This window comes from Leucoraja erinacea, chromosome 21, assembly GCF_028641065.1.
Source record: "Leucoraja erinacea ecotype New England chromosome 21, Leri_hhj_1, whole genome shotgun sequence".
Lineage (NCBI taxonomy): Eukaryota > Metazoa > Chordata > Chondrichthyes > Rajiformes > Rajidae > Leucoraja > Leucoraja erinaceus.
In genome coordinates this window covers 35,115,392-35,135,354 of record NC_073397.1, presented here as the reverse complement: position 1 = coordinate 35,135,354, position 19,963 = coordinate 35,115,392, and the positions used below count along the sequence as shown (strand labels likewise).

The following is a 19,963-nucleotide window of genomic DNA, read 5'->3' as shown; positions in this document are numbered from 1 at the left end:
CTGGTTCTTGATTCGTGTCGATTTTGTGTGCCAACTGTGACTTATCGGACCAGAGACTTTGATTAGTTTGCTGATTCGGTCTCTTTTAGTACTTCTGGATGTTTTGAAAAGATTCTTGGTGCCATTGCCTCGATGGTAGTAAGTCCCACATCAACGGTGGAAATGCAGGATTCTATGAATAGGATTTGAGGGTTAGAATTTGTCAAGATACAAGCTGGTAACCTAGACTGATGTTTCTGGAGGGAGTAGCTGTGTTGCTATTTCCATTAGACACTGGTTATTTTCAATCTATTTTGGGGAAATAAATTTACCGCACGTCTACGATGAACCTTCATGTGAATTGCAGTTGGGCATCGCCCTTGAATTACCTTCAGTTTAGAGATACCGTGTGTAAACAGGCCCTTCGGCCCACCGAGTCTGTGCCGACCAGCAACCACCCATACACGAACACTGTCTTACACACGAAGGGGCCGTTTACAGAAGCTCATGAACCGACAAACCTGCACGTCTTTAGAATGTGGGAGGAAACCGGAGCACCCAGAGAAAACCCACGTTGGTCACGTGGAGAACGTGCAAACTCTGCACAGACAGCACCCGCGGTCAGGATTGAACCTGGGTCCGTGGCGTTGTGAGGCAGCAGCTCTGCACCACTGTGCCACCCCCAAATGATAGGTCAATGCCACTTAGTGCTGGATTTTCTCACTAGGGGAAATCATTTTTTGTTATCTCTCTTTATCGAAGCAATTAAAGATCTCAGAAGGTAGACAAAAATGCTGGGGAAACCCCGCGGCAGTTGTTCGATGACCACCCGTTGTGGCCAGTCGCATGTGTTAGACTTGTAAGATCAGAGAACGAGTTTCGAAATAAGCAGTGTCCAAAGAAACTGATCGCTGTCTTTTCACTGCTAAAGGGGCAACTTTTTCACACTGAGAGTGGTGGAAGTATGGAACGTGCTGCTGGAGGAGGTAGTTGGGGCAGGTACTAACTATGGCAATGTTTAAGAAACATTTAGACAGGTACATGCATAGGACATGGATATGGGGGCAAACGCAGGCAGGTGGGACTAATGCAGATGGGACATGTGGGAAAGTTGGGCCAAAGGGCCTGTTTCCACGCTGTAAGACTGACTAAATGCAATGGGGCTAAAACTAAAACTCCACGTTAATTTAGCTAGCATCCTTATTTTTTTGTATGGAAGATGGAACGATTTCAACCACCAGGCGGCTCCTGCTCACGCTTTATACTGGGTGTCAATTTACCGACCCTAACATTCATAAAACTAAGAGCATATTTAAAAAACATTTAAAGTACATTTTTTGTTCACTATCAAATGAACTTTTGTTTTCCAGTCATCATCATATTAAGCTCGTTTGTGTGGGGTTTTTATTTTTAAACTCCAAATGAAAAATAAAGAATTACCCACCCAGTTGGCGAGTAGTTTAAAACCTTTTCTCAACAAGAGAGGGAGGTTTTTGGAGTTAGCCGGACAGTCAGTGATTGTAGGGGCAGGGTGGGTATGCGAGGGAAGGGCTGAACCCTGACTGCTTTGATAGGTTACACATGCCTCTGCTGAGAGGGGGGGGGTCCAGTCTCCAAGCAGAGAGTTTGAATCTGACTACTAGCAGGAGCTCGGCTAGACTCGGCTGCTGCTGCAACATGCTGGCAACATGTTTAGTGTTCTTAGTGGGCTCGCTTTTGTTTCTAACCCCTCTGTCTTCGCCCTGTCCCAGCCGCTGCCTCTGTTTTCGGACCACGGTGCGTTGCATGCATTTGATGCTGGAAAATGTCCCCGAGGTCTCTGCACAGACAACTATTCTGTAAGTAGCCGGCTGTGCCTCTGGTTTGAATTCGCGTTAGCCACAGACTCCGAATTGCAGTGGGATCTCCAAAGTGTGTGTGTGTTATAACATGAGGAGTTCGGACCAGTTTGGACTAACTCCGGTTAACTATTTTGCTTCGGTGGGTGTAAATAATACTTTTTTTCCAAATGTTTACAGTGATTTTATTTGTGGAACCGCTATTTAGGGTGAAAATAACACTTCAACTTTATTGATTATATGAAAGTCAGGAATCTGGTTCCTTCAGCAGTTAAATGGAATTGCTGGAAGGAATGTTGGCAATTTTCTTTGACATTTAGTTTTGATTTCGCCACTCTCTCGCGTTGAGTTTTGCCAGATGTGTGTGTGTACCAGCACATTTTTCCTCTACTTTAACTGACTGAGGTTTGCAGGTGTGCATCCATCGGTTTTCGTTTCTTGAAGAGATTGATGGATTATCTGAAGAAGGGTTTCGGCCCGAAACGTTGCCTATTTCCTTCGCTCCATAGATGCTGCTGCACCCGCTGAGTTTCTCCAGCTTTTTTGTGTAACCTTTGATGGATTATCAATCGGATTTCTTCTGAATGGACAACAGGGACAAAAGTTTAGGGGCAACATGAGGGGGAACTTCTTTACTCAGAGAGTGGTGGCTGTGTGTGGAATGAGTGGAAATGGTGGAGGCAGGTTCGATTTTATCATTTAAAAAATAAATTGGATAGGTATATGGACGGGAAAGGAATGGAGGGTTATGGTCTGAGTGCAGGTAGATGGGACTAGGTGAGAGTTAGTGTTCGGCACGGACCAGAAGGGCCGAGATGGCCTGTTTCCGTGCTGTAATTGTTATATGGTTTGTATGGTTATATGAATGGGTTTATGCAGTTTTTACATACTATGGTCACCATCATAGTATGGAGACCTCCATCTCAACAGATGTAATGAAAAATGTTTGCACAAACTATGTTATTGACTTCTCTAACTTCAAGTAATCCTTGCTTTCCCTCTCTCTCCATCCATCCCCCTTCACCAATTAGTCAGACTGTCCTCATTTACATGTTATCTCTGCTTGCTTTATTCTCACCTTCTCCTGGCTAACAACGATCCCTGTTCCTTGATCTCCATCCCCCTTTTCACACCCCACACTTCCTTATCTCTGTACCACCCTCTCCGCTGACTCGGCCTGAAGAAGGGTCTCGACCCGAAACGTCACCCATTCTTTCTATCCCGAGATGCTGCTGCCTGTCCCCTTAACCATCACCCCTGGCAACACGTTCCGGGCACCCACCACATTCTGTATATAAAAATAAAACTCAACATCTCTTTTAATCTCCCCCCCCTCCCCCTAGTCCTAACCTGGGGTAAATAATTTAGCCATAATTTAATGGCTTTGAAGACTTCAAATTTACTCGGGGGGGGAATTTTGCCTACCCAGGGGTTAAATTTGTTGATTCTGGATTTGTACATATTTTTCTCTCATTGCCTGGACTGTGTTTGGTTCTGGTATACCGGTATCAATTCATCATTAGTTGTTCGTAAATAAGTGAAATAACATTGTTACGTGGTATTAAAGTTGCCGGTGGTAAACGGGACGAAAAAGGTTGGGAACCCCTGACCTAGTATTTGTCGATTCCACCCTGGGGAAAACATTTGGACTGTCTACCACATCTACGCCTATTGTAATTTAGTACGCTCGTGTTGGGTCTCCCCTCAACCTCTGCCTCGGCCTCTTTTGTTAATGATGGTTTAATGGATATTGCGCGGGGGCACCACTGGATAATGTTCCCCACTGGCAGATTGGTACAAATTCAGGCTGAACGCATGGAATTCGTGATTAACAAGGTTCATTTCATGTCAATGGATATCTTTGTGGAGATTGGCAGATTGTTGATTAGTACGGGGTTATGGGGAGAAGGCAGGAGAATGGGGTCGAGAGGGAGAGATAGATCAGCCATTACCTACTCCGCCATTCGATAATACAATACAATAATTATTCCTTGTCATTTGAACCTCAGTGTTTAGTTTGTGCCTCACTGAGGTTCAAATGACATGGAATAAATATTGTATTATTGAATGGCGGAGTAGACTTGATGGGCCGAATGGCCTAATTCTGCTCCTATAACTAAATTACATGATATGATGTTTGATGGTATAAGCTGTTGGTGGCACAGCAGTGCAGCGGGTAGAGCTGCTGCCTCACAGCGCCAGAAACCCGCATTCAATCCTGACCTTGGATGCTGTTGATGTGGAGTTTGCATTTTTTTTCCCCTGGGACCGTGTGGGTTTCCTCCAGGTGCTCCGGTTTCCCTGCTGCATCGCAATAACCCGGAGGCGTGCGTGTTTGTACGTTTCGTTTGGAGATGCGGTGTGGAAAGAGGCCCTTCGGCCCACTGCGCCCATGCCGACCAGTAATCACCCAGTACGCCAGCTCTACCCTACACACACACTAGGGGCCATTTACAGAAGCCAATTAACCAGCGAACTTGCACACCCAGAGAAAACTCTGTACTTACAACATCCGTAGTCAGGATCGAACCCAGGTCTCTGGCGCTGTGAGGCAGCAGCTCTGCCACTGTGCTGCCCGCAGTTTCATTTGACTCTGTAAATCGCCCCTAATGTGTAGATGTCAATGGCCTGTTTCCATGATGAATTTTTCATTCAAACAATAGACAATAGGTGCAGGAGTAGGCCATTCGGCCCTACTCTGGTTCTCTGGATGCTTTCAAGAGAGAGCTAGTTAGGGCTTTAAAAATAGCGGAGTCAGGGGATGTGGGGAGAAGGCAGGAACGGGGTACTGATTGGGGATGATCAGCCATGCTCACATTGAATGGCGGTGCTGGCTCGAAGGGCCGAATGGCCTCCTCCTGCACCTATTGTCTATTGAGCCAGCACCCAATCAATCAATACCCCGTTCCTGCCTTCTCCCCATATCCCCTGACTCCGCTACCTTTAAGAGCCCTCTCTAGCTCTCTCTTGAAAGTATCCAGAGAACCTCCACCGCCCTCTGAGGCAGAGAATTCCACAGACTCACAACTCTCTGTGAGAAAAAGTGTTTCCTCGTCTCCATTTTAAAAAAGATGAATGAGTTTGTTATTGAGAGGGATGTAAATTGTATACTCTGCTGCTGGGATTGTCGGCAGCAGAGATATCTGTGTGCTCGATTTGTGTCGACATGTTGGTAAGCTGCAAGTTCTGTTAAGTTACGTAACAGCCTTCTCTCCCCAGACCCCTCCCCAAACCCAGTGAAGTTGCAGGAATCTAGGAGGTTCCATGGGGGGACAAGAAATGCTGTCAAATTTTTTTCCTAGAAAATCTATTGGTGTTGCATAAAGTGTTGATCCCATGGGACGGTGCTGAATAATTGGGAAATGTGGCCACCACATGTGTAGCAGAGGATTTGCAGCTGGCACTCCGTACTGTGACTCGAAAACTACGCAAAGTAATTTTCCTTTTAATCACCCCCTGTTCGAGCCATTCACGGATCCTTCCATCCATACAGGGCCCTGGTGAGACCGCACCTGGAGTATTGTGTGCAATTTTGGTCCCCTAATTTGAGGAAGGACATTCTTGCTATCGAGGGGGTGCAGTGTAGGTTCACCAGGTTAATTCCCGGGATGGCGGGATTGACGTACGATGAAAGAATGGGTCGACTGGGCTTGTATTCACTGGAATTTAGAAGGATGAGAGGGGATCTTAAACAAACATATAAAATTCTTAAAGGATTGGACAGACTAGATGCAGGACAAATGTTCCCGATGTCGGGGGAGTCCAGAACCAGGGGTTACAGTTTAAGAATAAGGGATAGGCCATTTCGTTTAGTTTGAGATACAGCGCGGAAACAGGCCCTTCGGCCCACCAAGTCCGCACCGACCAGCGATCCCAGCACATTAACACTATCAAACACACACTAGGGTCAATTTACACTTATACCAATTATACAAAACCGGAGCCAATTAACCTACAAACCTGTACGTCTTTGGAGTGTGGGGGGAGACCGAAGATCTCGGAGAAAAAACCCACGCAGGTCACGGGGAGAACGTACAAACTCTGTACAGACAGCGCCCGTAGTCGGGATTGAACCCGGGTCTCTGGGGCTGCACGCGCTGTAAGGCAGCAACTCTACCGCTGCTCCACCGTGCCACTCCCTTTTCTCCTGAGATGTTACCTGACCCGCTGAGCACTGAGACGAGGAAAAGAAAAATCACCCAGAAAGTTGTGAATCTGTGGAATTCTCTGCCACAGAAGGCAGTGGAGACCAATTCACTGGGTGCTTTGAAGAGAGAGTTAGATGTAGCTCTTGGGGCTAAAGGAGTCGGGGGATATGGGGGAAAAAGCAGGAACGGGGTACTGATTTTAGATGATCAGCCATGATCAGATTGAATGCTGGTGCTGGCTCGAAGGGCCGAATGGCCTACTCCTGCACCTATTTTTCTATGTTTTCTCTGTTTGCGTTTAGCTCTGTATCAAAGAGGGGCCCGCTGTCGAGAATGAGGCGAGGCGAGGGGGGGGGGGGGGGGGGGGGGGGGGGGGGGGGGGGGGGGAAAGGAAGAAAGACTATATTGAATATCTATGTAATGTTGTCAGTATTCTGTGCGTGTGGACTCATGCATACTTGTACTGTATTCAAACAAAGACTCTCCCTGTCTCTTGTAGTCCTGATGATTAAATATCAATCAATCAATTGCAGTCTTGGTTTAATTCTGTTTAAGGGGCTGTCCCACTTGGCCACTTTTATCCGTGACTGCCGGCATCATTGACTGGCGTATCAGGTCACCGAAAAATACGCGGCATGATGATGATTCAGATTCAGATTCAATTTTAATTGTCATTGTCAGTGTACAGTACAGAGACAACGAAATGCATTTAGCATCTCCCTGGAGAGCGACATAGCAAACGATTTGAATAAATAATAATAAGTGTCCGGGGGGGGGGTGGTGATTGGCAGTCACCGAGGTACGTTGTTGAGTAGAGTGACAGCCGCCGGAAAGAAACTGTTCCTCGACCTGCTGGTTCGGCAACGGAGAGACCTGTAGCGCCTCCCGGATGGTAGGAGGGTAAACAGTCTGTGGTTGGGGTGAGAGCAGTCCTTGGCGATGCTGAGCGCCCTCCACAGACAGCGATGACGTATTGACGCACGGAGTTTTTTTTGTCGCCGCCGCTGGATTTTGAAATGTTCAAAATCTTTTGGCGACACCGATATGACACCGGCAGTTGCTGCAAAAATCACCAAGTGGGGCAGGCCCTGAATAATCCTTTGGCTTATCATGTTTGGCGTTAGCTCATGTGTTTTTCTGTACTTCATTATTAACAAGCGTTATGGGTTGCTGTAGCATTGTATCTTTTCCTGAAAATCGTGAGGTTGCTTTTGAGTCCTGACATTTTACTGGGAAATTGATTTTATTTGTATCAATCGGATGTGTGTCATAGTTATAGTAAGTTGATCGCCCTTCTGGACATATTGCAAAAAATAATGTATGATCTAACTATATTTTAGTCCAGTTTTATTTTATAACACCATGTATACACCGATAACGTCCTGAAACCGCGGTTATTCCTGCGTGGGTTTTCTCCGAGATCTTCGGTTTCCTTCCACCGGTTTGCAGGTTAATTAGCTTTGGGATCATTGTGACTATACTTGAGTATAGAAGCTGGGATGTAATGTTAAAATTGTACAAGGCATTGGTGAGACCAAATCTGGAGTACGGTGTACAATTTTGGTCGCCCAATTATAGGAAGGATGTCAACAAAATAGAGAGAGTACAGAGGAGATTTACTAGAATGTTGCCTGGGTTTCAACAACTAAGTTACAGAGATAGGTTGAATAAGTTAGGTCTTTATTCTCTGGAGCGCAGAAGGTTAAGGGGGGACCTGATAGAGGTCTTTAAAATGATGAGAGGGATAGACAGAGTTGATGTGGACAAGCTTTTCCCTTTGAGAATAGGGAAGATTCAAACAAGAGGACATGACTTCAGAATTAAGGGACAGAAGTTTAGGGGTAATATGAGGGGGAACTTCTTTACGCAGAGAGTGGTAGCGGTGTGGAATGAGCTCCCAGTGGAAGTGGTGGAGGCAGGTTCATTGGTATCATTTAAAAATAAATTGGATAGGCATATGGATGAGAAGGGAATGGAGGGTTATGGTATGAGTGCCTGTTTCCGTGCTGTAATTGTTATCGGCACGGACTTGTAGGGCAGAGATGGCCTGTTTCCGTGCTGTAATTGTTATCTGGTTATATGGTTAGCAGTGTGTTAGTGTGCGGGGTGATCGCTGGTCGACGTGGACTCGGTGGGCCCGTGCTTGCAAGGCCAACAACAGTTCTTCGTGTGTGTTGTGCCCTTGGTTTATTAAATATATTACATTTTGTAGTTGGGCATTTTCACCTCATTCAGCTTTTCATGTTGATTGGTCACATTTAGAATCATAAGTGATTGTTAAAATTGTGAGCAGGTGTAAGAATGTTTGGCCTCATTCCAGAGTGTGTTCATAACCATCCACGCTGGGTCTGCAGGTTCGTGTTTTATTCAACTGAAGCATTGGCAGTTTCCTCTAGATTTGTGCAGGCCCAGGTTCATTAATGAGCTGAGAGATTTAGCCTTTAGAGATACAGCGTGGAAACAGGCCCTTCGGCCCATCGATCCCACGCTGACCAGTGGTCACCCCGCAGACTAATGGGCCTGTCCCACTTGGCGATTTTTTTTTTTAGGCAACTGCCGGAGACTGTCATAGTCGTAGAAGGTCGCCGAAAAACCAGCGACGACCTCCGACAGCGCCTGCGTCAGGAGAAGTCGAGCTACGCTCATTGGCGTCAAACCCACTCCCGCCGAAAAATTTTCAACAGCTTGAAAATTTAACGGCGAGCAGAAAGACGCTACGACTTTTTGCGCGACTGAGGAGACGACTCCCGGTGACCACTGGCGAACATGTGGCGACAAAGTACTAGCTTGTATGGTATGGTATGGTATGGCAACTGCTCTGTCTCCGACCGGAAGGCATTGCAGAGGGTGGTGAAAATTGCCCAACGCATCACCGGTTCCTCGCTCCCCTCCATTGAGTCTGTCCAAAGCAAGCGCTGTCTGCAGAGGGCGCTCAGCATCGCCAAGGACTGCTCTCACCCCAACCATGGACTGTTTACCCTCCTACCATCCGGGAGGCGCTACAGGTCTCTCCGTTGCCGAACCAGCAGGTCGAGGAACAGCTTCTTTCCGGCGGCTGTCACTCTACTCAACAACGTACCTCGGTGACTGCCAATCACCCCCCCCCCCCCCCCCCCCCCCGGACACTTATTATTATTTATTCAAATCGTTTGCTATGTCGCTCTCCAGGGAGATGCTAAATGCATTTTGTTGTCTCTGTACTGTACACTGACAATGACAATTAAAATTGAATCTGAATCTGTAGTCACCTAAAAAATCGCCCAAGTGGGACATGCCCATAACTCTATCCTACACACACTAGGGACAATTTACAATTCTACCAAAGCCAATTAACCTACAAACCTGTCCATCTTCGGAGTGAAACCGGAGCACCCGGAGAAAATGCATGTAGTCACGGGGAGAAGGTACAAACTCTGTACAGACAGCACCCGTAGTCAGGATCGATTTCTGAAAGAAACCTGCTTCAGAACCCTGGAAGCATTGAAGAAAGAGGACTGAAAAGTATAACTAGTGGAAATTATTTTGTTCCTTCAGTACTTCGGGTGAAACATCTCAAACATTTAGTGCATTCCATCTGACCCTTTAAACTATTCACTTTTAAAAAATAAACCATAAAGTGCTGGAGGAACTCTGTGGATCGGGCAGCGAGCAGCATCTTTGGAGGGAATAGACGGGTGATATTTCAGGAAGGGCCCTGACCCGAAACGTCACCTGTCCATTCCCTCCGCAGATGCTGCCTGGCCCGCTGAGTTCTTCCAGCAACTTTGCACAAGATTCCAGTATCTACAGTTGCTTGTGCCTCCTATTCACCTTGGGATATGTCGGGCCAACTGTTGAGGCCATCGAATCTTGACTTCACCCAGAATGGGCGCCAGAGACCCGGGTTCGATTCCGACTGCCGGGGTTGTCTGTACGGAGTTTGCACGTTCTCCCCGTGACCTGCGTGGGTTTTCTCCAAAATCTTCTGTTTCCTCCCACACTTCAAAGACGTACATGTTTGTAGGTTAATTGGCTTTGGTGTAGTAAATGTTTCACAATGTAAAATTGTCCCTAGTGTGTGTAGGATTGCGTTAGTATGCGGGGATCGCTGGTCGGTACGGTCTCGGTGGGCCGAAGGGCCTGTTTCCTCCACGCTGTATCTCTAAACTAAAAAAAACCCTAAGCAGGTGGATGAAGGGGATGGGCAGATGGGGGGGAGAGGGGGGGGGATCACTAATGATGTGGAGAAGGCCAATAACATTAGAAACGGCCCCTATGTCTGACTTCTGATCACACGTCAGGCTGGGTAACAGTTTAGATAAATCAGTGGCTGTCATTCTATTGCACAAGGAGCTCTAGTGGGGAAATTCCGCGCAATATTGAAAGCGTACGGCTTTGTGAAAGATTCTCCTCGTCCCCGACTTATTTAACCAAAGCCCAGTCTACAGTGAGGGTTAAAGACGTCTCGTTATCTGAAGGATAATTGATCGTCTGAACTATATGTGCCCGTCTCTTTACACTAGCATGCAAAATATTTGAACGTCGGGTCACCAAAGGCTTTTCAACCCGTGCCTTTTGAAGAGGAGATGAGAAATTTGGGCCAGGAATGAGAAAATTATACATTGTTGTGAATATTTCGACTTTCTTTGTACAGCAATAGTGTCACATGCCTTTGTAATAGACAGATTTAAACTCTTGCTGATTACTCGTGGAAACATAGAAACATAGAATATAGGTGCAGGAGTAGGCCATTCGGCCCTTTGAGCCAGCAGCGCCATTCAATATGATCATAGAAACATAGAAATTAGGTGCAGGAGTAGGCCATTCGGCCCTTCGAGCCTGCACCGCCATTCAATATGATCATGGCGGATCATCCAACTCAGTATCCCGTACCCGCCTTCTCTCCATACCCCCTGATCCCCTTAGCCACAAGGGCCACATCTAACTTCCTCTTAAATATAGCCAATGAACTGTGGCCTCGACTGCCCTCTGTGGCAGAGAGTTCCAGAGATTCACCACTCTCTGTGTGAAAAAAAGTTCTTCTCATCTCGGTTTTAAAGGATTTCCCCCCTTATCCTTAAGCTGTGACCCCTTGTCCTGGACTTCCCCAACATCGGGAGCAATCTTCCTGAATCTAGCCTGTCCAACCCCTTAAGAATGTTGTAAGTCGTGGCTAATCATCCAACATCAGGACCCCATTCCTGTTTTTTCCCCATATCCCTTGATTCCATTGGGCCTAGGAGCTAAATCTAACTCTCTCTTAAACACATCTCTGGTGTATTCTACATAATGCTCAGTTGATATTATTTATGACTTCAAATAAGAGCAGATTAGTGTACACATACGTATATATCGGGCGGTGCAGCGGGTAGAGCTGCTGTCTCACAGCACCAGAGACCCAGGTTCGATCCTGATCACTCTCGGGTGTTGACTGTTTGGTTTTTGCACGTTCACCCTGCGACCACGTGTGTGTTGTCTCCCGTTTCGGTTTGCATATTGATATTATTATTATTATTATTATTATTAAAGCTTTATTTCAGACACAGGTCCATATACACATCAAACAGTACAAAGAATTACAAAGATACATTAAGAAATTGCATATTAGCCTAAAATATATATAAGCTATTGCACCAATGCCATCTTAGCACATCATGGAAGCAGCACATGTGGAAACATTTGATCTTCCTATTTTCTGCAAGGTTTCCATGAATCATTTCTATGGAGCAGAGTTAGACAGTGTGTGGATTTTAAGCACTTTAGTGTTAGCCCTTCGCTAACGGTTTAACTTTCCAAATGGTGATGTCTTCGCAATCTGGATGTTGACTTTGGCATTGAGTGAGTGATGCAGGTGTAATCCGAGTATGTGTATTCTGGCACAGCCTTGAATATAGCCAGGTGCGTTTTGGCAGGTGAGTCTGTGGACCCCAAGTGCTGGCATTACTCAGCAGGTCAAGCAGCATCTCTGGAGAACATAGTATATCTAGCTATCACTCACTGAGCTTTATCCCACCACCCACCAGTTTTCCAGCTACAATCAATCTGAAGAAGAGTCTCAATCTAAAACTTCACCTATCCATGTTCCTCCAGCACATTGTAGGTTTTTTGTAAAGCAGCATCTGCAGTTCCTCATGTCTCCAATTCTCTATTCTAATTCTTCAAACTTGTTGGTCTATTTATTGAATGCCTGCAATTCAATTGAGCCATTGAATTGAGAGTTGTAAATGATCCTCATTATCCCCCCCCCCCCCCCCCCCCCCCCCCCCCCCCCCCCCCCCCCCCCCCCCCCCCCCCCAAGACTGTGTTACCTGCCTAACACATTCCTCCAACAGCAGAATTTACATTTTAGCCTTAAAATGAACTGGTGTCAAGAGCCTAATGTTTAATTGTTGTATGTACTGACTACAGAACAATGAAATCCTTCCGTCCTGCAGCTTATAGGTCCCGTTAATATAATAACACATAAATATACATGGATAGGACAAGTTTGGAGGGATATGGACCAAATGCAGGCAGGTGGGACTAGTGTAGCTGGGACATGTTGGGCAGTGTGGGCAAGTTGGGCTGAAGGGCCTGTATCCACTCTGTATCACTCGATGACTCTTCAGGATAAGAAACATATTGGACAGTTGCAGGGAATCCTCGGTGTGTCGCTGACTTCTCAGTGAGAGTTGTGCCAGTGTTATTGGCTTGCAATCTTACACATCGCTCACAGCTGACCGAACAATGAACCTGGTGTGCTCTGCCAGGAGTGGATATTTGGAAAGTCCCTTGTGTTGCTGGGAGAGGCTTTATCCAGTTTGAATGTAGCTTTGTCAATGATCAAATTTGCTCTTCATTCATTCATTCACTCATTCATTCATTAATGGTAGCAAGGACCGAGATGGGTAAAACAAAGAGCTGCTTTTTAGTGGAGTCACAAGGAACTGCAGACGCTAGTTTACCAAAAAAAAAGACACACAAAGCCCCTGAGCAACTCGGCAGGTCGGGCATCATCTGGAGAATATGGATAAGTGACGATTTGGGCCTGTGGAAGTGGGCCCCAGCTGAAACATTGCCCAGTCATGTTCTCCACTGATGCTGCCTGACCCACCGAGTTGCTCCAGCACTTTCCATTTTGTTTTTTTCGTGCTGTTCGAGTCCACCACCAATTTACCGGCAATTGGTGATCCGGCACCTTCTTTGATCCGGACAGAATTACGAGAGCGTGCTTGAATTTTCTCCACCCCTCCCCCAGAGGTTGGACCGTGACCTCTGTTGATCCGGCAAAACGGATAATCCAGAACAGCTCTGGCGCCAAGGGTCAGGGTTTCCACTTTGAAGGAAATTACCCGAAATTCCGGAAATTCTGGCTGTCTTCGGGTAATTTTAGGGAAATGGAATCATTTCCGCATCCGGCCCGCGGGATGATTTGCGGGAAAGTTGTGTATATATTCGACCATCCGCGCCTGCGCCGTTGTGGGAGGCCCGTCGGCCGCTTCACGATTGAAAATGGCGTCGGAGACGCAAAATGACGCCGTCTCCCCACACGTGCGCAGTGGGACCGGTATCCACGCTCGCGCGCTGTTGGGGAGATACCATCAAATCCCAGGAAATTTGGGGTTCTATTTAAGGATATTATTGAGGTATGCATGGAAGTGCTGCCAATGGTGCTGGAGAATCGGTGGTGGAGCTGGATATTCTCTAGACTTTATAACGCATCATCGGATACGCCGCAGCTGAGAGGCCGTAGTTCTAGAATCTTCCTTTCCTTTTTACCCCCCCCCCCCCTCAAACCCCTCCTCCCACTGTCCTTTGTATTTTGTCCCTTGGATGGGAATCAATAATTGAAGCCATCTGCAGCACGAAAATACAGGTATAGAGTTTTTTACATGAATAGCCACGGGCCTACTGGTTCACTCTTCTGTGCTGTTATTCACCTTAAAATATACACTTTCTGTCCCAAATTGCGAATGTATCTGGGGGGGTATATACTCTCAACTTCTGATTACAACATTTATTACACCAACTAGGTGGCATTCATTTCTCACAGCGGGCCTCCGTGGGGGGGAAAAAAAAAAGATGTACTTGTATGAACATGACCGAGGGGGCCCTACTACTATAATATGAAGGTTATACAAAAAATCTGGAGAAACTCAGCGGGAGCAGCAGCATCTATGGAGCGAAGGAAATAGGCAACGTTTCGGGCCGAAACCCGAAGGGTTTCGACCCAAAACGTTGCCTGTTTCCTTTGGGTTTCGGCCCCAAACGTTGCCTATTTCCTTCGCTCCATAGATGCTGCTGCACCCGCTGAGTTTAGAAACATAGAAATTAGGTGCAGGAGTAGGCCATTCGGCCCTTCGAGCCTGCACCGCCATTCAATATGATCATGGCTGATCATCCAACTCAGTATCTCAGTTTCTCCAGCTTTTTTGTGTAACCTTCGATTCTCCAGCATCTGCAGTTCCTTCTTAAATACTATAATATGAAGTTGGATTTTGAAGTGCTGGAAAGCAAATCATTTTCCCTTTTTAACAATATTATTACCAGAAAATTTGGAGTAAAAACATTGGCCGATGTAGCTTAGGTTATTATTGTTCTGTGTGCAGTGAAAGTATTTTGTTGCGTGCTCTCCAGTCAAGGAAAAGGCAATACATGGTTACAATCGAGCCGTCCACAGTGTACAGATACAGGATAAAGGGTATACAGTGCTTTTGCCAAACTTCTATTCAATATCAGTGAGTTCAAGATTCAATTTAATTGCCACATGTGCCAATTAAGGTACAGTGAAATTTGAGTTTCCAAGCATCGACCATGCGACTGGTTCACCGACGGCCTGCTGGATCTCCCGGTTGCTAATCACTTTAACTCTCCTTCCCATTCCCACACTGACCTCTCTGTCCTGGGCCTCCTCCATTACCAGAGTGAGGCCCAGCGCAAACTGGAGGAACAACACCTCGTATTTCGCTTGGGCAACTTGTAACCCAATGGTATGAACATTGAATTGTAGAATTCCAGTTTTAGGTAACCTCTAACAACATGCCCCTCCCCTTTCTTCTCCCAAAACCTCTTTCTTCCCCTCTATATGTTATTATTATCTGAGGCCATCTGTTATGCTGCAACAAATAAGAATTTCATTTATCCGTTGTATGTACAATTAACAATTAAACACTCTCGACAGGACAAACACGACTCAAATGGATAGGACGGGTTTGGAGGGGCATGGACCAGGTGTAGCCGGGATATGTTGGCCAGTGCGGACAAGTTGGGCCGAATGGCCTGTTTCCACGCTGTATCACACTGTGACCCAGGCTGTTGTAACAGCATTATAGACCCCCGGGCAAAGCAGTGCACTGGGGCCCCTACAGTCTTTATGCCGAATCAAATATGCCAATAGACAATAGGTGCAGGAGTAGGCCATTTGACCCTTCGAGCCAGCACCGCCATTCAATGTGATCATGGCTGATCATCCCCAATCAGTACCCCGTTCCTGCCTTCTCCCCATATCCCCTGACTCCGCTATTTTTAAGAGCCCTATCTAGCTCTCTCTTGAAAGCATCCAGAGAACCGGCCTCCACCGCCCTCTGAAGCAGAGAATTCCACAGACTCGCCACTCTCTGTGTGAAAAAGTTGTCATGCTCTCATGCACTTACGATGTTCATCTCCGTTTTCATGCTCCACGATAACATTCCACGATACATAGATTAGCGTGGGGTCCCTATGCTAGTGGGGCCCTGGGCAACGGCCCAGCGTACCCATGCATTACGACAGCCCTGTCTGTGACTCTTGATGAATTATACATGGGCGTTTATTTGAAGGAGTATTCCTTTATTGGAATGTTTCGAGACGTTGGTTTTGTTCTGGTTGGCATTGGCTTGCTGGTGTTGGCGCGTCCATCGCGATTACGTGAAAGGGATTGTTCAAGGGGATCGCACCGTGCATGAGAACATCGGGTAGCGCAGACGAGAAAATAAACACGAGGGCAGAATGTTTCAGATTCCCAATGTTGGAAATGTTAAGTACTTTTCCTGACGGTGATCCCTCCTTTCAGCTTTTATGTGTCAGACTTCAACCTTTCCTTTGTAGCCTGGACCTTTGCCAATTCCAAAGCTGGAAAACCTAAGTTAGTTGGATACGTACAGACATCAGCTGCAAAAACACAATTACTGAGAATAGAACAGCAGAGAATGGAGGAATGGGTATATTTAGTTCCTGTGCTTTTCCAAGAAAATTGTCACCTGTATATTGGCCGTGAGACTATTCAGCCTGAACTGCATCTTTTCTAAAGACAATGTTGTTATTGGGCAGCGGCAGGATATCTATTACAAAGCCTTTTTATAAACGCGTTCATTTAAGTCACTGCACGGATTGTCTCAGTGGCTCCTCACTGGTTAATGATCATTCATTCTTCACACTGCGATTACACAAACTGCACGTGTGTAAACATTCCTCAACATGTCTGTGGGCAGCACGATGGTGCAGCAGTAGAGTTCGGTAGAGTCCCGGGTTCGATCCCAGCTCTGGGCACGGTCTGTACGGAGTTTGTACGGTCCCCACCGTGATCTGCGTGGGTTTTCTCCGGTTTCCTCCCAAACGCCAAAGATGTCCAGGTTTGTCGGCTAATTGGCTTTGGTAACATTGAACATTGTCCCAAGTGCGTGTCGGATAGTGCGCAGTTAGCGCGCAGGGATCACTGGTCGGCGCAAACTCAGCGGGGCCCGTTTCCGTGCTGTATCTCTAATCTAAACTCAACTAATGTCTAAATCTGAGCCTAAGAACCGTGACCTCCAGGTTCAAAGGACATTCTTGCTATTGAGGGAGTGCAGCGTGGGTTCACAAGGTTAATTCCCGGGATGGCGGGACTGTCATATGCTGAGAGAATGGAGCGACTGGGCTTGTACACTCTGGAATTTAGGATGAGAGGGGATCTTATTGAAACTTAAGATTATTAAGGGTTTGGACAGCTAGAGGCATGTTCCCGATGTTGGGGGAGTCGAGAACCAGGGGCCACAGTTTAAGAATAAGAGGTAAGCCATTTAGAATCGAGCTGAGGAAACACTTTTTCACACAGAGAGTTGTGAGTCTGTGGAATTCACTGCTTCAGAGGGCGGTGGAGGCCGGTTTTCTGGATGCTTTCACGAGAGAGTTCGATGGAGCTCTTAAAGATAGCGGAGTCGGGGGATATGGGGGAAAAGGCAGGAATTGGGGATGATCAGCCATGATCACATTGAATGGCGGTGCTGGCTCGAAGGGCCGAATGGCCTACTCCTGCACATATTGTCTATTGTCTATATGGGAGGAGACCAGAGCACAAAAGTAAAAGACATTTGGACAGGTACAGTATAGGAAAGGTTTAGAAACATAGAAACATAGAAACATAGAAATTAGGTGCAGGAGTAGGCCATTCGGTCCTTCGAGCCTGCACCGCCATTCAATATGATCATGGCTGATCATCCAACTCCGTATCCCGTACCTGCCTTCTCTCCATACTCCCTGATCCCCTTAGCCACAAGGGCCACATCTAACTCCCTCTTAAATAGAGCCAATGAACTGGCCTCAACTACCCTCTGTGGCAGAGAGTTCCAGAGATTCACCACTCTCTGTGTTTAGAATGATCTTTAGTGAAGCAAGGATGAAGGTGCCATATATATGTAGAGCTAAAAAGACTATAAATGAAAATTAAAGACATCTGAAGTAATAATGTCAGCAATGTGCTGCAGATCTACCTGAGTATGGAATGCCTGTCCCACTTACACCACTTGCCGGACCCATCATAGTTGACCAGAAAAAGTTACGACATGTCGCCGTGTGACGCCTGTATGGTCATGAGTAGTCGCCCAAAGAGTCGTACCTTTATCTGGTCACCGCTGGATTTTCAACATGTTGAAGATTTTCGGCCACCTGCTGCGACTATGACGGGTGCCGGCAGTCGCCGATAAACATCGCGTAAGTGGGACAGGCCGATAGATCTGTGCTTTGGATATGCTGCACTACTGAACATGCTGAACTACTATCTACCTCTTTGGTGACCCTCGGACTATCCATGACCGGACTTTGCTGGCTTTACCTTGCACTAAACGTTATTTATTCCCTGTGTTTAAGAGGGAACTGCAGATGCTGGAGAATCGAAGGTTACACAAAAAAGTTGGAGAAACTCAGCGGGTGCAGCAGCATCTATGGAGCGAAGGAAATAGGCAACGTTTCGGGCCGAAATCCTTCTTCAGTCTGAAGAAGGGTTTCGGCCCGAAACGTTGCCTATTTCCTTCGCTCCATAGATGCTGCTGCACCCGCTGAGTTTCTCCACCTTATTTATTCCCTTATCATCTATCTGTACACTGTAAATGGATTGCTTGTAATCATGTACTGTCTTTCTGCTGACTGGTCTTTCTGCTGACGCAACAAGAAGCTTTTCACTGTACCTCGATGCCCCTGACAATAAACTATACTGGTCTGAATGGATACAGTTACTTTTCCTCGCACCCTCACAGTTACTCCTCACACCCTTGTAATAGTCTGTTCCAACTCCTACCTTCCGACAGACGTTACAAGGCCTTCTACGACCACACCTCCAGGACTCGGGAACAGCTTCATCCCCAGAGCTATCGCTGCTCTGAACTGGGCCTGCTGAGTGCCCTCCACCCCCAGGAACTGCGTTCACTCACATCGAACCAGCACCGACATATTTGCTCTTTAGACTGTTTTACTGTTCTTTTAAAAAATATATAAATCATGATTCTCGGGGTATCTAAATGTTATTAGTTGTTTAAGTTATGATGTCGGATGGAAGCTGCACACCAAATCTCGTTGCACCTATGTGCAATGACAATAAAAGATATTATTATTATTATTATTATTATTTTGCCTGTATTCCAGTGTGGTGGGTAGTTTTATCAGCGTGGTCATGCAGCTGGGTGCTGTTTGCCTACTGGAATGGTGGGCACTTTGCACATATTTTCTAGTAAATGTTGTTGCTGTGTTATGCCAAGCCGTTCTTGGTAAAAAGGATTAAAAACCATCTGGTTTTGGTTTGGTGTTGGAGATGCAGCATGGAAACAGGGCCCGAGGCCCAGAGTGTCCACGCCGGCCATCAATCGCCCTTTCACACCAGTTCAATGTCCTCCTGTTTTCTCATCCGCTCCCTACACGCTAGAGATGGTTTACAGAGGGCAAATTCACCTACAAACCCGCACGTCTTTGGGGATGAGGGAGGAAACAGGGGCACCCGGAGGAAACCCACGTGGTCGCAGGGAGTACGTGCAAACTCCACACAGGCAGCACCAGAGGTCGGGATCAAACCCGGGTCTCTGGCGCTGTGCGGCAGCGGCTTTACCAGCTGCACCACTGTAGCACCCTTAATTCAAAAAAGACTTCTGCTTTTGGAAACCTGCCATTTTTATCTTCGAGAACAAGAGAGGCAGGAAGTTTAACTTGGAGGATGCACGTGCAAAATTGCCTCTCAGTCTGGTATTTTTCACTTAGTTTAGAGATGCAGCGAGGTAAAGGCCCTACGCCTTGGGTTGCCAGCTTTCCCACTCCCAAATAAGGGACAAAAGGTCAAAATACGGGACAAATTCCCCACGGCAATTCGTTGACCGACTCGGCCGTGTCTGGGTGAATGATGAGTTGGCCCCGGGTGCTGGACTGCACACAAAGCCCAGCCGGCGGGCCAGCTGAGGAGTTTTGGCCCGGGCCGCGCGACATCGCGCGTAAAGTCCGGCGCCCCGTCCAACTCGTGAACCGATGATCGGCCGTGAGAAGGCAGGGCAGGGTGGTGGTGTCGACGGTAAGCGAAGGTCCGAAGTTCGGACAGCTGGCCAGGCTGCCGACCTACGGGGCCACAGGCGAGGTGCTGCTGCTGCACTCCATGGGCTGCACTACGTCAGGACGGGTGAGGCGGGGCCGGATGTATATGGGATGTACGGGATGTCTCGGCTAATACGTGACCACCTATGCCCCACCGACCAGCGATCCCCGCACATTAACACCATCCTACACACACTAGGGACAATTTAGATTCACACCCAGCCAATTAACCTACAA

At 47.0% G+C, this 19,963-nt stretch overlaps 1 protein-coding gene across 1 annotated transcript in view; it reads left to right on the top strand.

The window, feature by feature from the left end:
* Nucleotides 1-1,130: 1,130 nt before the first annotated feature.
* LOC129707527 (peroxidasin-like) overlaps nt 1,131-19,963 on the top strand; it is a 96,918-nt gene continuing 78,085 nt past the window's right edge. Inside the window, exon 1 of the mRNA XM_055652644.1 lies at nt 1,131-1,817. Coding sequence (XP_055508619.1) covers nt 1,561-1,817 — 257 coding nt within the window. The 5' untranslated portion in view covers nt 1,131-1,560. The remainder of the gene's footprint in view (nt 1,818-19,963) is intronic.